We start from the raw sequence: 16,469 nt of genomic DNA, 5'->3' as shown, positions 1-16,469 counted from the left end.
CCCCGGGGCGGGGCGGCAGCGCCACGGCCCGGCCCCGCCCGCTCTCGTTCCCGGCGCTGCCGACGTGCACGGCTGGGAATGGGAGTTCTTCACAACACCATAAGGGCTTGGAACGGACCTGAAAGATGAGCTTGTCCCAACACCCTCGGCCAGCAGTGGGGACACAAGGCCCTAGAGGATCAAGTCCCCATCCAGCCTGGCTTTGAACATGCCACGGTTGGGGCATCGCACAACTTTCCTGGGGACCCTGGGCCCGTGTCTCACTACCCTCACAGTAAAAAAAGTCTTCCTAATTTTTAACCTTGGTTGGTGTTTTTCGTTTGTTTGTTTGGGTTTTGTTGTTGTTGTGGTGGTTTTTTAGGTTTTTTTAACCGTGGGAGGCCGACTTGCCATCCTGACTCCTCTGCCTCACCAGTAGACAAACCAGGATTAGGCGGCACCTGGGCTCTCAGTTAATCTATATCTAGTTTATCTCACTCAATTTACAAAACTAATCCTCATCCCAGCGCCTGGGGGAGGGACTGATGGCATCTATACCCCCCTCACCATCAGGTCTCTGCTTGTGCCTTTGCACCAGCCCTTTATTCCTATCTGGCCTAGGCTTCGGAGCTGCTACTCAGCTCATCTGAACCACACCGGAGATCAGCTCTGGCTTAACCTGCTGCTACTGCCATGAAAAATTGCTGGAGGCTTGAGAATGCTCACAGAAATCTCTCAACACACAGTTTCAGACAAACCATTCTCTGGGAATGGAAAGTAGGAGGACCACTGTAGTCCAGTTCAGCTGTCACTGGTTTAGCAGCACTAAAAGCTGAGGGTGCTGATGTGCCCGGACCATCTCATCTCATCCCTTCATCTGGACAGAACCTGAGACCTGCAAACTGCTCCTCCAAGGAAGGGCATCCTGCTCTGTTGGCTGTCTCCTGCTGCAATCACTGTGTCCTAGCAAAGCAAACCAAATCCCCACATACCCTCCCTTTTGAGCCCATCAGCATTTGCCAACTCTTCACTAAGAGCAAGCCTGTGGAAGCAGCAAACTTGTTTAAGAGTAGTTTTAATTGAAGCTTCTGCAAGCTGAACCTGGCCTCTGGAATCCAGACTGGAAAGGGGTGCAAAGGTAAAGGCAGGAGTGCTATCGTATAGATAAATATTTGAGTTTCAGGCACCAGCTAATGAAGACTAAGAGCATTTCTGCTCACCTCATGCAGATTAGTAACACGCTTGAAAGGGTTGTGATAAAGGGCCTGGAGGCAAAATGGAGACCTCGTGCATCTCAAATGTGAAAGAAACCTGAAAGTCTTTTTGATAAATGAGTTTTACCAACCAGTACAGGACAAAACTGCTATAAAAAGTAGTTCTCTCTGGTTATAATTGTGCCAAAGCCAGTACCATACAAGAAAATATATACAAGAACTGAATTTTACTGTACCAATAAAACAAAACGGTCTGCTAAATGAGTCACCTTCCCCTAAATCTGTGGTTATATTCCACTATATGTTACTGTGTCTGAAACCAGATTTGCACCAGAAGCAGAGAGAAGACTCCAGTTAATCAGCTCATCAGCAACACCATCACAGCCAAACTGCAAACAGCAAAAATGCTACTGCAGCTTTATCTCTCTCATGTGCTGCTGCAGATCAACTTGTCTCTAATTACACTCACAATAGGCTCCATTATTTACTCCATTTACAAATGCATCTACTGAAATACTGGTGGATGTGTTCTATCCTAAATAGTAAAGTATTTCAAACTGAATGAATCCCAGGAGCCAGGAAGCCAACATGAAGGCAAAGTCATTGGGTAGCATCCTGCAGTTACAGCACTAAACTTTCCACTAAAGTACTAGAATATATTACTGAAAAAAATACTGCTTGAATCTTATGTAAAGGGGAAAAAAAAAAAATCTGTGCTGCTCACTTTGTTACTGCCCATCAATCCTTTCCAATTTCACACTAGAGACCTAATGGATACCAAATATGTCTATTTTTAATAATTTTGATTTAAAAACCTTTAAATCTATGAATAAGGTATTTCTGTGGATTCTAGGATGTAACTAAAAGGGAAGACAAACTGAACAACTTATTTTGAAGCACTGATTCTCTTTGACATTAATTCAGTTCATGAACATTACTATTCCTTCTTAGAAGATACTTTTAACTTATCTTTAAAATATTTTGCCTAAAATATATTTAAAATGTTACACATAGATAATACAAAATGCTCTGCTTAAACAGTGAATTTCTGTGTTCTTACCACTCCTGTATTTAAGTAGAAATACTCTTGCCTGAATGCAGAGAGACATTTTGAAAGTGGTTATTGATGACAAAAGTCTGCAAAATAGAATTTGTGCTCTCTATTTACAGATGCACAACTTATCATCTCTCAAATATTAAGTACACTATCTAAGCATTTTATATGCATACATCTACACCTGACTTATCTATCAGTATATTCTAAATTTGATCATCTTGCTCCTGCAAAAATATGCAAAGATTCTAGGTCTCTATATTATACATTTTAGCAAAGTGAGACTTGCAGTCCTTAAATATTTATGTCTCTATTTACTTCCAAAAAATCGTAAATGTATGGTAATACAGGAAACATGTTGATGCTTTGCATTAGTTTTATTCTATACATAAATGTCATCTTGAGCAAATAAAAAGTCACGGCAGTATAAATTACTGAAAAAACCCCACCATAGTAAATAATTACAAAGCATATTAATAAAACAAAAACTTATAAAATGTTTTTGAGTACTTTGGTCACATACTGGTAACATTTATTTTAAAAGCAAAAATCAAAAATGGTACATGTGTCCACACACAGAGCACACACAGTTCATATATAAGCATCAACATTTTAGTTTCTCAAATTTCGTTACCACAGCAGTATTTAGCTTTGCTTTTAATAAACACTTCCATTAATTTATTTTAGGGAAGAGAGAAAACAAAAGGGTAATACATTCCTAGAAATTGAAGCTGTAAAAAAGTAAGTCTGCAAAAGTAGAGCCTTAAAGCCAAAAACTTAAGTGGTAACAGAGCTAATGAGAGTAAGGTTGAGATTGTCCATATAAATTTTTGTGCAACCTCCCCTCCACTTAGAATTGTGTTGTCTGAAGGGAGAATGACCAAATCCTGAGGATAATTCAACTGAATCATGTTACAGTATTAGAATACAACAAAAGTATTCTCATGCTGGTAGTCACACAGAGATTGTTTCATCCTTTCTCTAAACTAACAAACTTAAGAGGAATAAACTTCTCCACCTATTCCAAACTTAGTACCCATAAGAGAGATTCCACCCTACTCTTTAAAAATCTTATTTCATTTTAGTATGCCAGATGTTTGTGCAACTCCATGCTGCAAGGGCCATATGGCAAAGACTTCCAATACCCAAGTGCTGAACACGTAATACACCACATTGTTTCAACATGTAAACTCCTTTGGTAAAACCACATTACTGAAGACAGAGCATCATATAAAATTATCAACTACTGCTTCTCCAAAAAGCCCCTGGGAATGGGGGCTTCATCCCATCTGTCATTAAGTGGCAGAACAATGAACCTTTACAAGTACACCACTGCTTGTGTGCAAGGTAACAGTAAAACTTTAAATAGGAATATAACAAATTGTAAATCTTGTTTAGCTATCACTTGTATGTGGTTTTCAACTCATTCTATGGAAGTGTTATATAAATCCTTAAAAACCCAGCATTTCTTTAGTTTGCAAGATGGTATTTTAGTATTATTGAGATTAAAAACTGTGGGAGGTCATCTGCATACTGGCTGATTCAGTTTCCCATCAAAATCGGGATTTAATTAGTGCAAATTTCCCACTATGTGCAATTTTCTCATTTGTTGTAGTAGACAATACAGTATTCAACTCTTTTTTTTCCACAGAATTTATTACCTATGTCAAACTCAGTTAACAAAACAAAGAAAACAACAGATAAGAAAAACTTCCAGACAGTTCAAATAGCATTATTTTGTATAAAACGTATTTATTTTAAATTTTTCTATCTTACCCCCTGCCTCAGATTGCCAGAAATATGAAATATGTCATGTAATACCTAAGCAAAGGTATTGGTACTGTAAGAGAAATGTAAGAGTAAAACACACTTTATTTTTATGCACTTGACTAATGCTCCCTTGGTATCATTTTATTGGTAGTAGGTACACAGCTCCACTCAAACTTTCAACTCATTTTATAAAAAGGTAGAAAAATATATTCAATATTTGTTTAACCTTTCTATATTCACCCTATCATATAGGAATCTTACAAAATGCTTTAGAATCATTTACTCCCTGAAAAAATACCAACACCTGCACAGCACCTGGAGAAAGGTCTCGGTGGGAATGTACAATCCAGTATTACAGGATCTTGAAGGTGTTTTTCTTCAGGTTTTCAACCATGTCTTTTCACAAGTAAACCAAATAAATCCTGAAGAAGAGCTGGTGATGTGAAAAGTAAATGATAAAGTCTGACCACCTAAGGACAACAGGATGAACTCCATGTTTAGCTGTCACACGCTGAGAAAGTGTCATTTTAAAAATTTTCCTTCAAGGGTAAAAAAATGATAGGATTTTAAAATTATTGTTTTTAAAAGTCTCTTTGTGCTCCAGTTAAGCAATGACATCATGGGTATCACTGTTGGGTCTTTGGCGTAGAGTCAGCGGGGGCAGAGGCTTTCCATAGAAATCTGTGGAAGAAATTCCAGAGCAGAAAAATACATCAATCTGTCACCTACCACCTTCCTGGCTTAAATAATGTTTACTAAATTCTTGCTTCCTTAATGAAAGCCAGGTACTCTATGATTTTAGAGCTAATTCCTCCAAGCAAACTTTCAAACCTAGTGCTAATTAATGTCTAGAGATGGATTGGCCAAACGAGGGTTTAATTACATTTTGGTATACATGCATCAGCATTTGCAAGATGAAGCCCAAAGGGGATCTGTAAACATCCCTAAAAATAGGAAAGGAGAAATCTAAAGTGTACAAATAACAACTGAAGAAACGAAGCATTGAAATTTGTATGTTGCTGTAACCAAGGTTGCACTGCAATATAGTTTTGGAGGACAGTAATACTGTGCAGAATCCAAAATTTTGGAACATTTATGCATGGCATTTATCTTGCAAGCAGTAATAACTTTCTAAAAGAATTATTTCAGATTTTTTAGATAAAATTGCAACATTTCCTTTCATCAATAAAGGAATTTAAAGTGGTAAAATTGTACAAGACAAAGTTAGTAAGTACATCAGAAGAGCATAAAAAGTGTTCTCAAACATTTGTAATTGATGTAAAATAAAAAACCCATGCAGACTGGGACATGCAAAGCACTTCACAAGCAAAATAGTATGGAAGATGGTAAGAGGAAACAGGTGGAAATCAAGAAAAAAATAAAAGCAGCTTTTTGAAGCATTCAAATCTCAATTTTTTTTTATACAGACCACCTCTTCCCCAACAAAGCCTTGATGGCCTGCCAACATAAAATTCAGCTTTAATAAATCATCATTTCCCAAGAAGAATATATCCCACTTGTTCTACAGATGCAGTAACTTCGGTTAGGAGTGCATGGGCTCACAAACAAACTGCATTACACTACTCTATGTGGACCTGGCTGTAGGGTCAAAGTTTTAGTTATCCTTACATTTAATCAGCAAAATGAGAACACTTTTATATTATTGTTGTAAATATTTTGATATTTTGATTTCAATAGCACTAATTGCAGCAGCAAGAAAACTGCAACAATTGTAAGGTCAGTGAAAATCTGTCCAAAGGATAGTTTTAGTCTCCAGTTTCATGAGGTCTGGCAGAGCACTTTAGGGCTGGCAGAGAATTTTACCTCCTATCCTGAAAGAGGTTTGTCATTCTTGCAGATGGATCCTCCACTGACAATAAACAGACATTCATCACCTTGTTTTGTGCCAAAATTATTACTATGACTGGAAAATTTGTAGTCTTCAGTGAATATAAGTACATAAATACGAAGTTTGAATGTCTGAGAAACCTTTTAAACCCACCTTTGAATTTTGGGCAAAGCTGGGGGAAGAAAAAAGAAATCAACACTAATTTATTTCTCTGCTGAAGGGACAACCAAAAAGAACTTGATTTTCAGAAAGATGCAATTCAGGAATTATTGTAAAAAAGGAATCAAAGGTAGGCTCCACTGGTCTTAGGGAAACTCTAATGAGTTTCCAGTCAGGAGCAGATTCTCAGTGTGCAAAATATGTAAGAATTCATTGAAAAATGCTGTTGTGTGATGGGAAGTTCCCGTCAGTGCAAGATGGACTTGGCAGTGCTGGGTTAACAGTGGCACTCAGGGATCTTAAGGGTCCTTTCAATCTCAGTAATTCTCAGATTCCATGGATCTCAAATTGACAGAGTTAAAAACTCCACAGCTGCTTTAAGCAAAAGAAATTTGTATGTTGCTGTAGCCAAGGCTGCACTGCAATATAGTTTTGGATGACAGTAATAATGTGCAGAAACTTTTGGGACTATTTATGCATGGCATTTACTTTGCAAGCTATAACTTTAGAAAGTTATAACTACAGCTCTTGGAAATCAGGACCTAGCTAAAGGTTTGACAGTGCTGGGCTATGTATGTGAAGAGCTTTTTTCCATTTATAAATAGTGGTTTCCTAATAGGTGTTTTCTTGCTAGGATTTTCAAGTGTGAATCTTGTGAGTGGTTCAAAATTCCTGAAAAGAAGGATAAATTTCACACAGAGCAAGGAATGCCTTGAATTCAGCTGCAACTTCAAGTTTACTCTTACACCTCTGGTCAAGAGATCCTTTCCCTACCAGCATATCTGCCATTGTTAGCTTCCAAAATTATTTAATAATTGTACTTCTGTTACAAATTAACACCTAGCTTAAGCAGGGGTTTTTCCTCTTTGTCCCACCCATGCTCTTCCTATAGAATGCAACACCTCCCTGAGGCACAGATAAAAACTGAGTTCCTTTTCTTCCCCTCCCTACCTCTTCATCTGGCTTTCCTTTCTTGCCGCCTTCTCTCTATTTGCCTTTAAAAAAAAAGAGCAAGAGGGGTTTATGATTAAGATTACAAATCACATTTTAAGCACATGAATTTAATTCCTGTGAGAAATAAATATTTTGGGTTTAGAAATTTTATTTCGCCTTCAGGCATCTTTTGATTCTTTGGCAGAAAAGCTCCTTGTTCTTGTGTTTCAGATATCTCCAAACCACTTTTCAAAATGTAAAAAAAAAAAAAAAAGTAAGAAAAATTAAGAAGCTATCATCTCAAACTCAGGAAAAAATGAAATATCAGCATATGAAAAACAGTCTTCCATGATCTTCCAAAAATAGAATAGAGTCATTATTGAAGCAAGAAATCAAGACTCTGCCTACTACACCTTAGTATTAAATTAAAAATATTAATTTTAAATGCAGTACACATTTGGACTCTCAAAGTACCTGGTCCCATTATTCTTTGTTATATAGCCCTGAATGATTTTTAGGTGCAAATAACTTCAGATCATTCACAACTTCTGATATCCCATGCCACTTTAAACTATGTAAGGGAATTTAAGAGAACTCATTTTTTTTCCCTAATAAAAAAATCAGACTTGAAAAATCAAAAAGATGCTTTCTACTAAGCAAAAGGGAAAGCTTTTGGTCAATGAAAATTGGAATTTAGAAATGAAAAACAGATGAAGAATGAAATGAATGTAGAAGTCAATGGACAACGGAGCATGGTTTAAAAAGGTACAAAATCCCAAATACTTCAAATTACCAGGATGATGTGTTTCACCAAGAGGCTCAAGTTTTCGAAGTCTATTAAGTTTGGGAGTTCCCCATCCAACTAAAGGAAAACAAAGACTGTCAGAGCATTCCATGACTTCACTGGATTATTCTGAGCTGTGCAGAAGCCACATTTCTCTGGGAGAAATCAAAGCAATTAGAAATGCCCAAGCTATGCACTACATTGCATCCACAGTGAAGAATGATGAAATACTTCAAAAATAAACTGATTTACCGTAAAAAGTATTGATATTTTTCATCACTTCAGTGAGTAATCAAGGCTCTGGCTCTTTTTTTTTGGGAGAATAATGTCTTCCCCCATAGAATAGGCCAAATCAATACCGCTGGAAGTTCATATCATGAAGTGGGGAACTGCATCAAAGATCTTCTATAGAGGAAGGTTTAGTAGCTCCTCTCTGTATGAGGACCAGCCCAGTTTCATCATTCACAAGTGAGACTTTTAAAGGATTACCAACCACAAATTGAGACATAAATTATTGTTTTTACACTTACCTGGTGGAAGAGCTGGTGGTGGTGTAGGGTTCTTGGGAAGAGAGTCCTCTGCATTAACAGGTTCTACTCTGTGTCCCCTTTTTAATTTTGGTTTTTTACTTTTTTTCTTACTGTTATCTATATTCAACAGAAATAAAACATAACAGATCACACAGTTATATTCAGGTAATACCCTAGATCAGATTCTAATACAATTGTTGGGGAGATACATCAGAGTTTTCAGTCCAAACTTAGACACAAAATTATGGGAAATGTAAGTCACACAACATTTTGCTACAGAAAATGAACTGTGGGCATAAAATATATGCAAACTCTACATTTCCATGAAGAAATTCTGCTTATATAACCTATTCCTGCATTTTTGTGTTTTCAATACACGACATTGATGTGTGGTATAATGACATATAATACAAACAGAAGGAAGAAGCATGTGAAAAATCCCACTGAATGACATTAAGAGGCAGCAGTTTTACCTGAGTCAAGGCATTCTGAGGCTTGTTGGTCACTCTCTTCTGCATGCTGCAAAAGCTGGGCAGTTGTAGAGTTGCACCTTTCCAGCCTGCTGTCATTCGTGTTTTGGCTACTGCTACTTGATAAGTGGTCCTGCTCCGGCTGGGATTTCAAGACAATTGTAGCCTTTTCAGTCTCCAACTTTTGCCTCTTCTTTTCCTTTTCCAGCTGTTTTTCATTCTAACAAAATGGACAAGATTTTTTTAAAATTACTTCTAATGCTGTAAACTGACTAATAAGACAGGAAGGTTCTTAAAAAATGAAAATATTCGTAAAATATTTTTATGTCCTATATATTGCATAGCATTATTTTCAAATAGATGAAGAAATTAGATTTCCAATATCCTATCCAGAGGAAGGGAGGAGAAATTAACAACAAAAAGATATTAGGAATTAATGCCAGTTTTCTTGTTTTATTTTTGGTCCTATTAAAATAAACAAAACAACCTTCTACTTTCTTCCTCCTCAATTACTTTTTTTTTAGCCTTCAGAAAATGCCACCCCAGTTTGGATAAATACCTATTGTGTCACAGAACCTCAGTGACAGGCTGCTTCACAATTCTGTATCACTAAATTACCATCTCTGCAATACTCACAGCTGCACCTTTATTTTCTTGCTTTTGATGTTATTACTAAAATGGATTACTGTGCACATAGCTGCCTTGACATGTTCTGTGGATATGGGTGCTTTTGTCTTGGGGAAAAGCAAATGTTTGAATTACTTGCTGGAAAAGTTTACGTGGTTCTTTAGATTGTGTTATCTCCAGGCAACTGAATAAAAAAATACGAACTCAGAAACGCAGGTTAAGGAAGCTTTAATAAATGAATGTGATTTTCATATTTCAAAATTAATAAAAATTCTCAAGAGTCTGATTTCAACTGAAAAGAGGTTATGCTCATAAATCTGAATAGCTGAAGAAGTCAGGGAGATTTGGTATGACTCACCACATCACAAACACTTTAGAAGAAACAAATAGACCTTGAATATTTTCCACTTCTGAATCCCCAAGAGTTTAATTAGGAAATGTTTTCAGTCATGTGTTTACATTTATTTCACTGTGTCTACAAAACTTTTGTTCCCCAATCAATAATAGGGGTTTTCTTATCACAAAACATTGATTCAATGCACACAAAACAAGGCTGCTAAGATTAAAACAAAAATTTAAAAAGTGCTGTGCAGACAGACTTAGAACCGCTCTTAAATGATCATTTATCTCATCACTTCTCAGACACTTGTTAGTGCTGGTTCTGAACAGATCCAGATTTCCACACACTCTCCTACCTCAGAGATTACAGCAGATATAGGCTGGAAGGGGTTTCCACATTTCCCAGGCTCAGGGTCTTCTTCCTCAGGTATATTTCCTTCTTCTTTTTCCCTTTGGCATTGTTGTTGGGTTTATGTTGTTTCAGTGGTTTTGGTGTTTGGTTTTGTGGGGTTTTTTGGGAACGGGAGTGAGGGAAAAGAGGCAGAATGAATAAAGAATTATGAAGAAGTCATAAATTTTATAGAGAACAATGTCAGTCCTCCCCACTATACCTCTCAGTGTGGCATAAACACAACACAATCCAACGTGGTCAGGAGGTTTTGTGTGTGCAGAGACATGAGGCAGATTAGGAAGCAAACCAATTTTTTTATAAATTCGTGAACTATATCTGAAGACCATGTCAAGTTCCAACTGTTTAAAATGTACTTCAGTAATTTATGTGCTTATTTAAACCAAAACAGAGTGTAGTCCAAGACATTTCCCAGCTACTTCTCACAGTAACTGAGACTCAAAACTCTCTGCCTATATAAGGCAGAGCAGAGGACAGGGGTGCTCAGCAAATATTTTAAGAATGCCCCAGTAAAATTATTCACATCAGTCTTTCACAGGAACCACAGCAGGTTCCTCAAGACCAGAAAGGGCTTTGAAGGGGGGTAATAAATCACTTGCCCTGCTTCCCCTCACTGCATCATCTTTAGTTCCTTCACGCCTCAGCTGTTGGCTATCCTGAAGTTTATTAAGCATAGTGTTGAATAAATTTTCATATCTAGTCTTTGATATTCCCATATGGGTTACAGAGTCTAACTTAACACTTTATTTTAGAAGGTAACTTCAGATTAAATCACAGGAATTATTTTTTAGGTCAACCTTCTGTGAAGTTATATTAGTAAAGCCAACTTTATTCCTCAACTACCTTGCAATTCTCATTCACAGTACATTTCCAGCATGCAGCAAATCAAATGAAGGGGATGAAGAGGCAAAAACTTCAAGGAAGACTCATAGCTTGTAAGCTTTAAACCCTGGACAGCTTGGTTCCCATAAGATCTATGTACAGGAATGGACCAAATATCTTAGAGAAGGAAGCAAGGGATGGAGTAAGAATTACACACAAAATACCTCTCTTCCCGTATCCTCCTGACTCGCTCAGCTCGTTCCAGTTTCTTCTGTTCCTCAAGTGCTTTTTGCTCCGTAGTGTCCCTCTGGATGCGCTCATTTAAGGCATCAAAATCTTTCGCTATGATATGGAGAAGCCAAAATAACCCCTTTTTTATTGATTTATCAATTTTTTTCCCACAGCCCATGATCGCTGAGCAAGGTTCCTGTAAATATACAGAGAAGGAGAGAAAAAATATTTGCAGTTCAGACCACATCCCTTGACTGGAAACAAGAAATCAGTTGAACAATTACTGTTTACTGTGAAGCTTGTAAAACACTGAGAAATGTGGGTTATAAATAGTCCACATTTACAATCAAAATGGAAAAATCTGATATGAAAGAGAATCAACTTTGCTTCAGTTCATGAAAAAAAAATTCAACATGTTCATAAGCACCTCGGGGATAAATAAAATCTCCTGTGAATTTGTCAGAAAAGTCGTCAAACCAATTCAATTTTTTACATCAGAACAGGCATTGTACCTCAACTGGTGTAAAACTTTGTCATTATACTCTCAGCAGCACGAGAGAAACATGACCTAAGCAAATCTGTTGGAAGAGAAGTGCAAAGCTCATTGAGAAAATAGTTATGACAATAGTTATGAAATAGTTAAGAAGATACATCTCGTAAGAAAACATTAAAGGACCAAGAGCGGTTCTCCTGAGATTAAAACACTTCAGGGAGACAGGATAATAGCCTTCAAAAACATTAGGTGAAACTGCAAATAGGAAAATAATGATTTTCTCATTTTTCATGTCAGGAAGACAAGAACAATGGGCTTTAATTGGGACGAAAGATACAGGGCTTGATTCAAGCTTGGAACATGGAAAAGATGTTCTCTGAAGATCTCTTGAAAACTGTTTTCCAGAATGCTTTGGAGCTCTGTGTGTTTTAAAACATTCCCTGAATAATAATTGAATAGATCCAGCTATGTATTTGACATGTAGAGATAATATTTCACACTGATCATGTTCAGGATTTGTGTTTATGAATAAAGATTAAAAAAGACCAACTATCCAACACTAACATCTGAAAAACTCAGTGCTCTCTCTTCATCTGACAAGCATTTAAATGGCACCACAGTCAGATATGGAATGTACAATTTACAACAGAAAAAAAAATTCTGACCAGTTACGTTTAAATTAAGGTTCAACTATGAGTGCTTTTCACTAGGGAACACTGCAATACCCTCCAGCAGAACCTACCAAGGAAGGAGATGTATAGAAGATGTATATAACTTGTTTCTCTCAGAAAACTAAGATAAAACACTGGCCAGCACTGGGGCAATGTTCTTCTCAGTTTGCACCAAGATTACTGTTGCTGCAGTTTGGTTATAAAACATCAAAATTCAGAAATATGGAATATACAGACATATTAAATAAGAAAAAGAGGAAGGTCATTCTCACTGACACTGTCCAACAGCAAGACAAATTACTGCTTCTATTTAATACTTTGTGGGGAAGTTTAAAGATCCAGTGGAAAATGAACTAAAAGAATAAGAAGAAACAAAAAGTTTTTTGGTCCTTGCCTAACTTTCTATCTTGTTTCACAATGGCTCTGTTTAAACAGACCCCAGGAGTCATCCTACTGAAGCAGTTTGGGACCATGTTTATCTTTAAAGAGCCTGGTGAAGAAGGTGCCCATTTGAGTATGAAACAGTCTGAAGACTCTGTGATCTGGCTCCTTTCCTAATTACACACAAGATATAAATAACGAACAAGAACAGCATTTTACTGGCATATGTCAGCAATGAAGCAATTCAGAAGCATTGGAATACACTAATATCTTTCAGGTCTTTTTTTACTGATAATATTTTTCAAGAAAATATTTTTGGCACAGAAGTTCCTTGGAAAAAAACAAGGATGAACTTGCAATTTTGATTTTTATGATTACTACATGTGCATAGTGCAAAGTGCACTAACTGAAGAAAAGCACTCAGAGAATCATGACATAATAAACAGAGCTATGCCCTTTTATAACTCAGCTTCCTAGAGAAAATAATAGCAACAGGTAGTATTGCAAATCTCCCTAATGAATTAAAATCATTATTTAAATTTCAAAACCCAAATACCAAATACTGAAATGGTTTGCAAAACTGCCTCCTTCTTTTGGTTAATAACAGCATAACTCTCATTATCTTTCAAAATGCTTCTTATTGCCATCAGAAAAAGATTGTGGAAGTAAAGCCCTACCTAAGACACTGGTAGATTAAAACAAAGGGTTAAAGAAATTTCAGGGACTACTGATTTGGATAAATTATCTGAAATACTGACCAATATTAAGTAGCTTTCATAAAGATTTCTGGGTTGGCTCCCCCCACAATGATTTCCTGCTGCATTTTTTCTTAACAGGACAGTGAATACTCCATCTAAATTTCAGTTTTATACAATGTAGCACAATTTCCTACCTTAATGGAAGCTTTACACAGACATGAGAAAATACAGCATCTTGAAATCTACTTACAATTTGACAGAGACACTTGTGTTCATTAACCAGCTTTTCCAGAGATAAGGACTCGATTACATCTGCTTCTGACAGAGCTCCTTCTCTGTCCTGCTTATTTGCCAGCCTAGAGGAAAGATCAAAAGAAACACTCAGCATCCTGACACAAGAAAGACTCTCACATCTCCAAAACCTGAGTTTGTGACAAAAGTAGGGAGAAGAGAAAGAAAAGATAAAATGCCTTGTTTCAGCTTTAATTATTTTTTCTACTTAATAAGCATGTTAGTCTATGCACCATTTTCATCAGATACTAACATTAGATAATCACTAAGATGCTTAGTAATAATTTAATAATTAGAAATAATTTATTTTAGACAAAGAAATCATATTTACAGTTAAGAAAATGGACATAAAAGACCATCCTGTTTTACATCTAAAGCAACACATCACAATCTGCTGGAGTCTCTGGATGAACGTTCACAGTTTTGCAACTTTGCAAACCATGAGCTTTTCCCTGTGTAAAAGTGCTTCAGAATCATCTCAGCTCTGCCTACTGCCCAGTACTTCTCTCTGATGCCAGTGTTTTGAGCTTGCTCTTCCTAAGTAAAACTTGAAGTGTGGAGAGAGGAACTTGCATGAATGGGTCTAATAAACATACTTTATTAAATAGAGGAAAGCAAAAACACCCCCACAAAGCTTACAGAAGAAGTACTCTGTAAGATGAAGATCATTGTCTTGTCACTTATTTATGGTAGGAAAGAGGACTCTAGAAGACAGACATTCATTTAGGAGTGTAAAAATACAATCCAACTTTATTTTGCACTTTCTACAACAGTAATAATCCAAGCTAAGTGCTGCATAGCATTAGAAAATATGAAATCTGTACTTGCTTCTCTCTAATAAAGAAATTGCACTCTCAAATAACATTGCTCCGAAATTTAGCAATATTTCAATGACATGTGAACTCTGATTCAATTTTCTGGATAAGACGACAAATATGTGGCTTCCATGAGCACAGTGGCAGAAGGTTTTGGAACCAGATACCATAGTCTTCCTCCTGAAATCTCAAGTAATTATCATTAACTCAAATGGCTTTTAGGGAATGTTAGACCAAAGCTTGTACTTTGTATTTATGTTAACTCCTTGGTGGGAAAGAACAGCGGGAAGAATTCACTCCATAGTTAGCAGAACTTGTCAGCACTTTAATTTGATCTAAGACCTTATTCTTCCTATTCTCTAGAATTCCAGTATGGGAGCTTCAATTCTAAGTATTTTACTTCCAAGAGATTTTTTTAGCTTCAAAAACATTAGAAAAAAAGCTGTGTTGCATCTACAGCTCAAAACCCCACATTCCTCGTCACCATTACCCTCATGAGCTACATTTCATTATCTAATCTTTCATCTTTCTTCTCAAGAAGAATTTGTTTATGAAGGAGACCATAGAAAAGCAGCTTCTCAAATGTCCAGTCTCTCTAAATCTTCATCATTCTTAACCACTTGTGGTCCAAACCATTCACTTATTTATCAACACCCTGGGGATAAAAATCCCTATGTCCTACTGATAATCAATTTACTGAACTGGCCTGCAGAGCTATAAAGAGCATAAAGCTCTTCTCTCTGCCCTTCCTCGATAATCAGTTCCCACTATTGTTAAAGAGAGAACTTTCACAGTGCTTTGAATGATTTAGTGCAGGGATTCCCAAACTGCTGCTCAATGCATTTACAGAACCTATCTTATTTTAAATATGTTTATGATACTCTGGCACTGTTTCTTCTCACCAACCAGCTAGAACAAGACTTGTCCTCTCAGTATTGAGCTATGAAACCAAAGCTAGACCAGTGAAAAACTGAGATGAAATTCAAAAACTAATTAAAAGACCGGCAACAACTACCTCCACGTTTTTTCTCCCCCACATAACCTATTTTGTTACAGTCTGAAAATCCTACTGTGCTGCCCCTTAGTCTCAAAAGGCATTCCTCAGCAGTGCTGTCAATTCATCTAGATCTAATTGAAGGAAATATTTCTGGGCAGTGTTTGTTGCCACAGCCTATTCCTCTCTCACCTGAAGATTAAATAACTGCACTATTTCCGACGTTCTTGCTCTGCACAGCCTACAAAGCACAGCTGAAGCAGAATGAAATGCTGGTAAGCTGCATAGCTCAGCGGCAGTTTGACATTAACATCCCACAGCTCACAGTAGCAGCCGATTTTTAACCTCTAACACCTTCAAAGGTGTCATATTTGTCTTTCTGGTCAATTAGTTTCCATCTTCTCTGCAGCAATACTGACTGCATTCCAAAAATATGGCTGAGGTGCTGTATCTGGAGAAGTAGCATATCCAAACAGCTGTCTCTGCCTAATGCTCCCCAGGAAATGAAGTGGTTTTGCTCAGGTCCATCTCCTGCTGTACCCCCTGCCCAATTCAGACTTTAGGTCAAACTTCTAAACGGAGTCCAAATATTTTTAAGACACTGTAGTAAAAGGCATTATTCTGCAGGGGCTTTTTTTCCATGAACAGATCCATCTACCCTCAATTCCTTTTCCCTCATGCTTTGCTGCAGAAGACAGCAAAGCCTCCACTTACACTTGTGCTTCCAAGGTAGGCTCTGCTCCACTTGCGTCTTTTAAGGGGAGCTGCTCCAAGGCACTTCCTGCTCCCGGGCACTCCAGAGGGATCCGCCTCCCAGCAGGGCTGGCTTTCAAACAGGCACAACCAGATTCCCCAAGCAGTAAGTAATCAATTTGCTTGTCTCCTGCAGTTGCAGAAGGCAGTTTCTCTCTCTGCCACTCCTGAGGATGATCACACTTGGACAACTACATAAGAAT

The 16,469-nt window shown here is 37.2% G+C and overlaps 1 protein-coding gene across 6 annotated transcripts in view; it reads right to left on the bottom strand.

Moving 5' to 3' along the window:
* Positions 1–2,650: 2,650 nt before the first annotated feature.
* The window catches only part of ARL13B (ARF like GTPase 13B), a 33,758-nt gene continuing 19,939 nt past the window's right edge, over positions 2,651–16,469 (bottom strand). For 3 of the 6 annotated variants that reach the window (XM_082277542.1, XM_082277540.1, XM_082277541.1), the window contains exons 5-11: positions 13,664–13,769; positions 11,164–11,366; positions 10,065–10,158; positions 8,746–8,962; positions 8,273–8,389; positions 7,752–7,820; positions 2,651–4,698 (exon numbers count right to left, since the gene is read on the bottom strand). In XM_082277542.1, coding sequence (XP_082133668.1) covers positions 4,622–4,698; positions 7,752–7,820; positions 8,273–8,389; positions 8,746–8,962; positions 10,065–10,158; positions 11,164–11,366; positions 13,664–13,769 — 883 coding nt within the window. In that variant the 3' untranslated portion in view covers positions 2,651–4,621. Of the gene's footprint in view, positions 4,699–5,446; positions 5,476–6,976; positions 7,021–7,751; positions 7,821–8,272; positions 8,390–8,745; positions 8,963–10,064; positions 10,159–11,163; positions 11,367–13,663; positions 13,770–16,469 lie in introns of all 6 variants that reach the window. The other 3 variants (XR_014226260.1, XM_082277544.1, XM_082277543.1) reach the window with 3 other exon arrangements.

This window comes from Coloeus monedula (genome assembly GCF_965178545.1).
Source record: "Coloeus monedula genome assembly, chromosome: 3".
Classification (NCBI taxonomy): domain Eukaryota; kingdom Metazoa; phylum Chordata; class Aves; order Passeriformes; family Corvidae; genus Coloeus; species Coloeus monedula.
This window is presented reverse-complemented; position numbering and strand designations above follow the sequence as displayed.